This window comes from Felis catus, chromosome C1, assembly GCF_018350175.1.
Source record: "Felis catus isolate Fca126 chromosome C1, F.catus_Fca126_mat1.0, whole genome shotgun sequence".
NCBI classification, from domain to species: Eukaryota; Metazoa; Chordata; class Mammalia; order Carnivora; family Felidae; genus Felis; species Felis catus.
The window spans coordinates 75764488-75776325 of record NC_058375.1 but is presented as its reverse complement, the minus strand read 5'-3'; the positions used below and the strand labels follow the sequence as shown (position 1 = coordinate 75776325).

General features: G+C 41.5%; 1 protein-coding gene across 50 annotated transcripts in view; it reads right to left on the bottom strand.

Moving 5' to 3' along the window:
- LRRC8B (leucine rich repeat containing 8 VRAC subunit B) overlaps positions 1–11838 on the bottom strand; it is a 50886-nt gene that overhangs the window by 29162 nt on the left and 9886 nt on the right. For 39 of the 50 annotated variants that reach the window (XM_023258884.2, XR_006584478.1, XR_006584485.1 and 36 more), the window contains exons 4-5: positions 8573–10737; positions 2915–3067 (exon numbers count right to left, since the gene is read on the bottom strand). In XM_023258884.2, coding sequence (XP_023114652.2) covers positions 2915–3067; positions 8573–10711 — 2292 coding nt within the window. In that variant the 5' untranslated portion in view covers positions 10712–10737. The remainder of the gene's footprint in view (positions 1–2914; positions 3068–8572; positions 10738–11838) is intronic. The other 11 variants (XM_045036146.1, XR_006584516.1, XR_006584517.1 and 8 more) reach the window with 1 other exon arrangement.

Here is an 11838-nt window from a genome sequence, read left to right as displayed (position 1 = left end):
AGCCCCATTGCATACATGAAAGATAGTTTATCGGAAAAGACATCCAGAGAAGAGCTGAGAGTAAGCATTCTCAATTCTTGGCATGCCACAGAGATGTGAGTTTGCACCAGGCAGCGCTGGACAGCACACGCTGCAATCTACAATACTCCACATATTTATGTACCTGTGGATGGGGCATCTTTTCAACTATGAAGTAATGCAGGCTCCTTGGATCAGGAAGTGGCTTTGTTAGACAAGGGATGAAAGGGGCACTCAGGGGCTCAGTCTGCTCCTGTGTTGGGCTAACATAGCCCCACTGAGCCAGCCCTCTGCTGGAATTTCCAGGACCATCCAAAACTATCTCCTTAGAAGGATAAATACTCTCTACACAAACTAAAAAATGGTCAAACTGCATTCAAACCTGCTCATTATATTGGAAATTACCCTCTCTTCCATTCCCCACACATACACTCAATGCTGGATATCCTAGAAAACAGATCAAATGATCACCATTGCTAAGAATGGCATTCAATATAACTCATCATTGTATGTCAAAATACTAGGTATAAGCAAAGGAAAGATATCTTCCCTCCTATTTCACTCCCCTTCCAAGAATGCAGATGTAAACCCCCACATCCGTGGATTTCAATGTAGACATGTAGCAGAGGGATAAGTGACAGGGGAAATGTAGCCCCTTTCTAATGCAACCTCTTCTGGTCATATACCTGCAGCTCAGAAGTAGGGTCAGCGATGGATAAGTAGAGGAAACAATCTGTCCTCTGCAATGTGCTCAGAGTTGAGAGTGTCCATTGGTGACTAAACAATGACTTAGGCAAACCAGTTGAATAGAGGGTAGGCTTGGCTCATTTGTATTCAGTAAATGCATGCAGAGATCCTCCTTTTGTGCCAGGCTCCCAGTTAGGTCTTGGGGTTAAAGTGCTGAGAAGACAGATGAGTCTTTAAGGACCTTGGTCTAATGCAGGGTTTTTCAACCTACAACGTTGACAATTTGGGTGGGATAATTCCTTTTGTGGGGGGTGCCCTGTGTATTATACACTGTTTAGCAGCATCCCGGGCCTCTGCCTACAGATGCCAGGACTATCCCCCTCCTCGGCCATGATAATAAAAAATGTCTTCAGACAAAAGTCTCTTGTGGGGCAAAGTGCCCCCATTTGAGTAGCACTGGACTAATAGGTAGGAAATACTAGACAATTTTGTGAATAATTAGTCTCGGCTGGGAAGGAGTGTCCTGCTCAGGGCTGTATCAGGGACTCCCCCATCTCCCTTCTTCAGTCAGCTTCCAGATCCCCAGCAAGTACCTTGTTTTGTTGGATTCCTTTCCACTGAATAAATACCCTGAAGCCATTGCCATCACTGCCCTGCCTGGCTATCAGCACACTACCATGTTCTCACCAAATCTTCTTTCAAATTTCTGAATTTGTGGGGCACCTGGGTGGCTCAGTTAAGCATCGGACTCTCGAGACTGGCTCAGGTCATGATCTTGCTGTCACGATCTCACAGTTGTGAGATTGAGCCTTGCAGCTGGCTCTGGGTTGAGCATGGAGCCTGCTTGGGATTTACTCTCTGTCCCTCCCCTGCTCACCCTCTCTCTCAAAAGAAACACACATTCAAATCTCTAAATTTGTCATTTTTAGTGACTTCTCAGCCCTCAAAGACCGGAGGAGGACTTCACAATGTGATGGGAGTGAGCTACTGGGCCGGGCCCTCATCAGAGGCCCCTCAGCTGTGCTGCTGTCATGAAAGTGAGTCAAGAGCTGTGGTTAGTGGTGCTGCTTCCTGAGTGCCAAGTGTCCACCTCAGGGACTTTCTCTCAGAGTCAGCGTCCAACTGAGGCACAAGACCCTTATTCACCTGCCTGACTTGAATTATGTTAAAGGAGGCTGGGGAGCTGTGTTAGAGACTCAAGACGTTCTTTCAATTACGCGATTTTATACTGAAAAAAAAAATCTACTTACAAACCTTTAAAAACAGTTTGCCCTGAAACTTACAAAAACACCAAAAATATTTTTCCTGGGCCAATTCATTTTATAAAAAATGTTAGATAGCCTTTCTTTATACTGAATTCATGTAACATGCTCTTTGCTAGACAATATACACAAGCCAAAAATGAAAAAATTACCCTAATGGACTACTGATTTCTTTTATAAGATCATAAGAAATGTTTTCAGGGTATCAGGGAGATGATAAACTTCATAAACAGAATGTTTTTATAGACCTATAATACACACACACACACACACACACACACACACACACACAGCTATGAAATCAACTGAAAAAAAGACAGAAGTGAATAGCTACATCCTAGAATTCTCCAGCAACAAAGTATCTTTAACAAAATGTAGTGGAGCCCCCAGAACATCCAGGGAAGGAAGGTCCTCCTCCTGTGTCTATTGTGAACACGGATAGTGAGTACTCCCCTGTTTCCAGAGGCTGAGACCTTATTTCAGAATCCATCTCAATGTCAGATTCCCTCCCCCCCCCCCCCCGTTTTTTTTCCCTGGCCATTGACACATCATCTCAGAACATGCTAACCAAATCCATAAAATCCAATTGTTTCAGGAAACAGAAATGAAATATTTCCATTTCTAAGGAGTGATGTCAAAAATGAGTACTACCGCCTAAACGATTTTCTGAAGGAATTTCTACTGCCAGCCAGAAGTCTTTGCACTAAGAAAAGACATGCATTAAATTCACAAATGTCGAAATTGGAAGACCTGGGTGCAAATTGGAGTGGTTTTTAAGATATGAGCGAAACTATGAAATCCTCCTTTTCCTTCTCCATCACCTTCGGTACCATCATAATGCAATCACACTTTGGCATTGGGTTAGAGGTAGACACTGCCTCCCCTTCTCCCATCCCCCGTGCCCACACAACACTGCTTCCCACGTAACAGCATTTGGTCTGACGCACCTGTGATGCGCCAGAGCGGGCGCTGGAACACCTGCCTTCCACCCTAGGTCCATCACTAGGAGCTTCAGACTTCAGGAACATCATCCTGAGCGTCAGTTTCAGTTTCGGTAATATGAGGGTAATAACTAGAGCAGAGGTTGGAGAAGTTTCTCTCTACATGAGCAGGCCAGTAAATATTTTAGGCTTTGTGTTAAAAGGCAAAACTGAAAATATTATGTAGGTACTTTTACAACAAGACAGAAAAAATTTCATACATTTTTCAGTGATTAAATTCAAAATATAATAACTGAGTATAAATTTTTTGTAGTATAGGCTCCTGAATGAGAAAAATGGAATTTATTCATATGGACAAATTATATGAGATTTGAATTTCATATAATTTTCATGTGAGACAAAATGTTATTTAAAAAAAATTTCCCCCAACCATTCAAAAATTTTAAAAACCATACGTAGGTCAAGGCTATATAAAAATTCAAAAAGCAGGGGTGCGTGGGTGGCACAGCTGGTTAAGCGTCTGACTCTTTTGTTTTTTTAATGTTTATTTTTGAAGGAGAGAGAGACAGAGCATGAGTGGGGGAGGGGCAGGGAGGGAGGGAGACACAGAATCCAAAACAGGGGCCCCAGGCTCTGAGCTGTCAGCACAGAGACCAAAACGGGCCTCAAACCCACAAACCATGAGATCATGACCTGAGCCAAAGTCAGCAGCTTAACCGACTGAGCCACCCAGGCACCCTGTGTCTAACTCTTGATCTTGGCTCAGGTCATGATCTCACAGTTTGTGAGTTTGAGCCCTGTGTCTGCCTCTGCGTTGATAGTGTGGAGCCTGCTAAGGATTCTGTCTCTTCTTCTCTCTGCCTCCCCCCCTGCTTGTGCTCTCTTTCTCTCTCAAAATAAATAGATAAACTTAAAAAAAAATTAAACAGCATTCTTAGCTCAAGCGGTGGGTGGGTTTTGGTCCCAGGCTGTAATTTGCCGACTCGGTGGCCCATGGTGTTCCTCTAAGATATAAATCTTCATTTCTTGTGTTTAATTTATATTCCTACTTCTAAATCATAACTGATTAAGTCTTTTCATGGGGTTTTATTTCTTGATTGTACTCTCCCAACCCTTCTAAATACTGCAATCAGAGCCTCTTTTGAAGGAACCAGTTCAAGTCTGACCCCAGCTACTATCCAATGAACTCAAACTTGAACTTGACTCGCAAACTTAAAAGCATTCTCCATTCTGACGCACCTTCTAAATGCTCTCATCTCTTATTGCATCTGAGCCTGCCTGTTGTAATCCTCTGCACATGACCTCTGTCCTTTTACATTTCCCCAACCCCCCGTCCTCAGGAACACTCCTCTCAAGAGTTACTGTAAAAAAGAACATCTTGGGGCGCCTGGCTGATTCAGTCAGTAGAGCATGCACTCTTGATCTTGGGGTTGAAGTTTGAGCCCTACACTGGGTGTAGAGATTACTTCAAAATAAAATCTTGGGATGCCTGGGTGTCTCAGATGGTTAAGTATCTGACTCCTGATTTTGGCTCAGGTCATGATCTCATGGTTCACAGGTTTGAGCTGCACATTAGGCTGTGCCCTGGCCGAGTAGAGCCTACTTTGGATTCCTCTCTCTCTCTCTCTCTCTCTCTCTCTCTCTCTCTGCCTCTCCCCTGCTTGTGCTCCCTCCTTCTCTCTCAAAAGAAATAAATTAAAAAAAAATAATAAAAAATAAATTAAAAAATAATAAATTAAAAAATAAAATATTTAAGAGTATCTTGCTCAAATACGTTTGGTAAACGTTGCATGTCATGTCTCTCTTAGAGAAGCACAATGCATATTCAAATTCTAAAGGCTCTGAGGAATCCTGCAGCAAAAAATATGACAAAAAGAAGTGTTTAATGTTCTGTGTGGTAACACTGATTACTACCTTGTGGAAGAAACTCTAGAGTGCCCTCTCTGGGAATGTCTGTCATTTGGGGGATGCCCAGTATCTTCAATGTCTGGAGAATTCCCTACCTTATCTTGGTGGGAAGCGGAGTCCACTTCCCACTGGGGGGACTGACAACACCAGATTCTAGTGTTCCCAGCTCCCTTACAGCTTGAATGTGGGTGGGCGTTCATAAGCTCTCAGACTTGGACTTTAAATTGGGGCTCCTGTCACAAAGCAGCAGAAACCATGAAGGACCTATTTTGTGGGAGGGCAAGGGGTGCATTAGCAGCAGCATCTAATTTTCAGGGGCAATGCTGTGCCCAGTGCTGGTATGGTCAATGGCAGGGTATCCTCACCATTTTGGTTTTGTGCTATAATTTTGGCCTTTTGGCTATCTAACTCTGTGCTTGATTGCTTTCCAAGCTCAATTATTCAGCCTTTTCAGTGATAATATGGCATTTCAATAAATGTCTTTTCTACTAAACCACAGAGAGTATTTGTTGCCTCCATCCATGAACCTGGTATACTCCCCAACTTTTTAGAAGAGTATTTTAAAACCTCTTCCTTCAGGAATCTTTGCTAACTTCTATTCCAAATGGAGAGATCAACTACATTTCTGAGACTATGCATACCTACATATTTATGCATCCAATTCGATGTTTTATTTTCTAATTTTAATAAATATTTTGGTCTACCTCATAGAATCTTAAGAATTTCAAAGTTAGAAGGAAACTTGAAACTGAAGCATGAATCCCTGATTCCCTTTAACAATATTCCTACCAAGTAGTTGACGACCCATATCTGGACAGTTTTATTCATAAGGAAACCAGGGCACCTGGGTTGCTCAGTTGGTTAAGCATCTGACTCTTGGTTTCAGGTCAGGTCATGACCTTATGGTTCATGAGATTGAGCCCCTCATTGGACTCTGTGCTGACAGTGCAGAGCCTGCTTGGGATTCCTTCTCTCTCTATTTCTGCTCCTCCCCCACTCATTCTCTCTCTCTCTCTGTCTCTCTTAAAATAAATAAATAAACTTAGAAAAAAAGAAGAAAATAAAAATCATTTCTCCCTTCTCAAAGGTTCAATTTTTGGACAAGATTTCGGGAAACATGAGAAATCTTTTCCTGCTTGTCTTGGTTCAAACACTCATGGTTACTTTCCAGAAGATTTCTTTTCTATTAAGTGTTTCAAATATTTAAAGACCAATATTATAGACTATTCTTTTCCCTTCCCTCCCCAATATTTCCTATTATTAGGCTGTTCCATCAGAGAACTTTTCATCTCTCTGGCTGCTGTCTTCTGAGTGAGTTTCACTTTCTCCATATCCTAATTAAATAAGTCTCTTCAGAGTTCTGAGGACAGTGTCCTTCAACCATTCAAAGGTGTCATGGTCATTGTTATGGCTCTGGGATGCTTAGCAATTGCTGATTATCAGACTTCTTTTAAAAACAAATTTTTTTTTTTAAGAGAGAGAGAGAGAGAGAGAGAGAGAGCGAGAGCGTGAGTGGGGAAGGGTCAGAGAGAGAGACACAGAATCTGAAGCAGGCTCCAGGCTCTGAGCTGTCAGCACAGAGCCCGATGCGGGGCTTGAACTCATGAGATCATGACCTGAGCTAAAGTTGGATGCTTACCTGACTGAGCCACCCAGGTGCCCCTGGTTATTAGACTTCTGAGACAACCCAGCCTAAGATATCATTCTACTTTGGCCATAATCTGCCTTCACCATAGGACTTTACATGTCAACCAAGTATCCTCCCTAACTCAAAATAAAATGTGTCTGATACTCGCACCTAGTTTCTCTTTCACATATGGTCAAGAAGTCAATAAACTTGGTGTCAAAAGTACCAATGGTCTTAAGGTTTTATTACATTAAACTAGGAAAAAACATTAACCTGCCTATACATTTAAGTAATTCATGGCCAGCTAACAATTTAATCACCTTCAACTTTCAAAAATTCATGTAGTGATATAACTATACAACAACTAGTGGAACCAGTGCCTTTCAAAATAATTATTAATAATTTTTTAATTTTTGATTTAACAATGGAAAAGTATAACCAAAATATTAATATTAATCCACTGCATAATTAAACAACACTAATGATAAATCTCTAGACCTGTAGTTTTCAAAGTATGGTCACCACACCAGCAGCATCAGCTTCATCTGGGATTTTGTAGAAATGCAAACTCTTGGACCCTACACACCAAACCTGCTGAATCAGAAACTCTGGGAGTGGGGTCCAGCAATCGGTGTTTTAACAAGCCCTTCAGGTAATTCTGATGAACACTGCTAATCTAGATCAACCCTCAAGGAGTTTTACAGCCTCCTAATCCTTTAAGTCCTTAAGATTTCTCAGGGGCGCCTGGGTGGCTCAGTCAATGGAGCGTCTGACTCCTGGTTTCAGCTCAGGTCATGATCTCACGGTTCGTGAGTTCGAGCGTGCTTGGAATCCTCTCTCTCCCTCTCTCTCTGCCCCTCTCCTTCTCACTCTCTCTCTCAAAATAAATTAAAAAAAAAAAAAGACATTAAAAAAAAAAAAGACCTGAAGATTTCTCATTTATTTTAGAATGGGCTCTAGCTTTTTGCATATATGAGTCAAATCAATTTTCTAAAAATTGGCATGAATTTTGCTCTCATTCCTCAACTTTTTGGTGTTTTTCCAATCCATGGTTTTTGAAAATAATGTCTGGTGATTAATATGTTTATTAGCCAACAGCATGCTCATAGCTATATTTAGCATGAAATACAAATTACAGAAAGTCTAAGAGATAGTACATTTTTTGGGTGGGGTAGAAGGAAGTAGTTCCCATTTTCTACTACTGGAAGACCACTTTCATCTTTTGGCAGACCTGATTTCTGAAAGATTATTTTTCTTCTTCCCATAGGGGCATTACCATCACTCTCTTGCCCTTTTGGCTAGCATGATTTTTTTTTTTTTTCTTTTTCTTCCTCCTTCACATTTTAACCTAGGAAACTAGTCATTTATTTTGTTTTTTCTTGTTTCAGTGAAGTCAAGTTTTCCTTAACTTGGCTTTACTGTTGCAAATTATGGTTCATTTTTAAAGTATGGATGCTGGAAAAAGCTTCTAAGAAGCCCTAGTGTTGCATTATAGAACCAGGCCTTTCATTTTGAATTGTCTTTCTAGACATGCATGTAGATTTCCAGTTTTTCTTACTGCATCACAAAAAAGATTTATGAATAATTCATGATCCCAGTATTTTTAACAAAAAGTTCTTCTCCTGTGACAGATTTGGAAAGCTAAAAACTTTTATGAAGCTTCCTAAATACTTAAGATCTTTCCAGAATGAAAAGTAAGCTCTGTTACAATTAGTTTAAAATACTTCAGCTGTGATGTTTATGTGAAAAATGGGGACAGAGAATAAAGAGAACATTTGTTGAGCATTACTATGTGCTAGGAACTGGTGCTTTAACTAGATAAATATAAATATAAATATAAATATAAATATAAATATAAATATAAATATAAATATAAATATAAATAATATAAATATAAATATAATTTTTTCTTCTATAAAATCTCCATGACAACTTATCAGTTAGACTAAAAACTGATGCTCAGTGTTTTGGTAATTTGCCCACGGTCACATATCTGGTAAGTGGCAGACAGGCCAGGCTCAGAGGATGCTTAGTATGACTACAAGTCCATTTTCTTTACCCGCATTATACGCTACAACAACAGATGCTCAAAACACCAGCTAAACGAAGGCAAGAACAGATATACTTACATTGTTGTTGGTCACGGCAAAGTACTGCAAATTACTCAGATACTGGATTTCTTCTGGAATGAAGGTCAGATGGTTATAGCTTAGATCCAAATAATGTAGTTTGGTGCATAGGAAAAGCTGTAGGGGCAGATTCTCAATATTATTATGGTTCAAAGAGAGCTGCTCTAGATTAGATAGTGCCCCAATCTGGGCAGGAATATAAGCAATGTTATTGTGCCACAACTTTAAGCAGGAAAGGTTCTGGAGATGCTGAAAGCTAATGATCTCTTCCACGGTTTTAAGGTTATTTTCTTTTAGGTCTAACTCATGCAAATTGTTCAGACTGAAAATGGAGTGTGGGATGCGTTCCAGGTCACAGCTGATAAGCTCTAGGCTTTTCAGATTGACCATCTTTTTCAAGTTGTTCAACACAACCAGCTTGCTTCCCTCATTATCAAGGGATAACTTCTGCAGAGAAGGCAGGAGGTCTGTAATGACTTGAGGGATCCGGGAGAGGCTGCTCTTCAAGTAGAGGGTCCTCAGGTTTTTTAAGTCCTGAAAGCCCTCCAATTGCATGGTACTCAACTGCTCAGGTAGAACACAGCCCGACAGATAAAGTTCTTTGAGATTCCTCAGGTGAAATACCCAGCGTGGGATCTTCCCCATTTCAGTAAATTTCAGGCGGAGGATTTTTAAATTCTCCTCCAGAAAGCCCAGCGCTGGGTGGTCTACCACCAGGGACGAATGGTACACATGAAGCTCCTTGAGGTTGACCAGCTGCGAGACTGTGGAGGGCAGCTTGACCTCCGGGATAAGCTCCAGGCTGAGCACTTCGATTTCTGTCAGCTCAAAGACGTTGTCTGGAAGACCATTTAGCATAAAAAGGTGCAGTTCTACCTTGTCCTGGGCATTTTTCACAAGCTTACTTTTCAGTTTCTCAACCGTCCATTCGTTATTGAGGTTGATCTGTTTTAGTTTGTTCTCACTGACCTCCGAGAGGAATATGGAGAAGCGTTTGGAATAAAGAGGATCATACTGATCGGCCAGATGGAGGATGAAGGCGAAGTCATTCTTGACGTCAGGGATATCGCTGTAGTTGCTTTTCTCTCTCAACGCCTCAAAGGAATATTGCTTCAGAGAACTCCTCAGCATCCACCACAAGCTGTAAGAGGAGGTGAGACCGTAAAGTATAACCAAAATGACATAAAATGAAGCCAGGACCTTAAATATTTCTGCCAAGGAGTAGACACACTGGTAGCGCTTGTATCCTGTAAAAGCCTGCACGTCAATGGAACAGTCGATTTCCAGAGTGATGTAGGTTAGGAAATATGGAACATAAGTTATGATGAGGATGAACAAAATGACTTTCACTATGATCTGCTTCAGATACACTCTATAAATGATGTCCTTCTGCTCCACGTGCATGCGGAACCTTTTCACTTTTTCAAAGATGGCTTTGGCCTGTTCGCCCTCCTTCTTGTCCAGGACGCTAGAAGTTGGGCTTTCTATGCTGGCCGACTCCAAGCCAGGCTGTGGGTAGGGCAATGACTGCTTGCTGGAATCGACGTCGGCTGAACACCCTGAGGACGAAAGCAGAACCTTGGACTTGGAGAGTGTCAGGGGCCTCACTGACTGCTCGGCCACTGTTTCGGACAGGGCACGCGTGGTCCACGGGGAGTCGAAGCACTTGTGAAGGATGGCCACAAAATGCTCGAGCCTGGAGCTGGTACTCGGGTAGTGAAGCCAAAAGTTGCTGCAGGCTGCAAAGATGAGTGTGTGCAAGAGCACCAGGTAGGGGAAAAACTTGGCGAACCAATGGAGCTGTTTCTCATAACAGACAGCATCGATGTAGGAGTACTGCTGTCGGTGGAGGTCATTCTGGATTCTGAGGGGAAGTGGGAGCGGTGTCCCAGGATCAGAGGATGTGTTTGCGCTGGCTTTCAGGAGGTCCCAAGGCACGGCACAGTGATTGTCAAATTCCACCTTACATGGAAGACAGCACAGAACCCTGCTCTGTGTAAGCTGGAGAGCTCCGGCCAGCACGGCCACCAGCAGCATGATCAGGGTAATGTAATACCAGAAGACGTCCCACCATGGTTTTAGGATGTGATAAGATGACTGGGCGTCTGCTAAACATTTCAGCTCTGTTAGCGTAATCATGACTTTCCCTTGTAGGAGTACGGAAACTGGGAGAGGAAAATAAAAAGAAAAACCACTGAAGGGAGTATCCAAAATAAGCATTTAACTCTAATGCTTGTAGATACCCAAGTACGATCTAAATCAGGGACAAACTCTGGGAGGCAGGGCTGATCAAAGGATATAAATGTCTTCTGGTTTCATTTGAAACCTTAGGCCATCCCAACTGTGCACTATAAAGTCCTTCAGATGAGACACCATTTAGTGATAGCCAGACTGGATCTATAAAGGTATTTAGGGCAAATTGTGAAGCAACTATCTAGTTTCCTCCTGGATCTTGACTCCATCCCAAGCTATTAAAAACCGGAAGCCATATTTTATGCCTTCCAAATGGTCTGAGTAAGTAAGCTCTTTTCCACATCCTGTCCCACACCTGGCGCATCAGTTACAGCCTAAGAGTTGTGTTTCAACCACCAAGGGGAACCTCTTTTGAGCAAGCACTGCTTTACATAGTTATCCCTTAGGATTAGAGGGATCTACCAGTTCTACATTCAAAACAAACTGTAAGTTAATGCATTATCTCCTTTCCCCCCAAGCTCTTGCTTTGTAACTTAAGTTCATGTCCAACTTAGAGTATTTAAAAGCTGATGAAGCAACACTAGTGGCTTAACACGGGATAGGGAAGAAAAACTCAGAACATGCTACTATGGGGGGATTCTCACTCGTGGTTAATGTTTTGATGGCAAATAACTAATAGGATAAATAAGTAAGAGTATACTCTATTACTAAATTATTTTTTGCCTCAGAAAAACAAGAGGTAGATTTTCCATTTTCACATTAAAAAGTATTCAGGCAGTGTTCCTTACAGAAATGATTTATGTAACGTTCAACCTCATATAAATCAATTGTTTAAAAAATTGCTAATTAGTAAAATCCAGACAACCTATAAAATGGCACAGAGTACAAGAAATAAAAAGAAAACATTTGGGCCTAATAACATATCTAGTAAGAAAAAAGAAGAAAAAAATCACAGCAGCATGGTTTTTTAATGGATAAAGAGAATGAACCAAATCATCTCTAAGGACACCGCCAGCCTCAAAGTTTATGGCTGAATTTGTCCCCTTAAAGGCCCTGAAAGTTAAATTCATTTA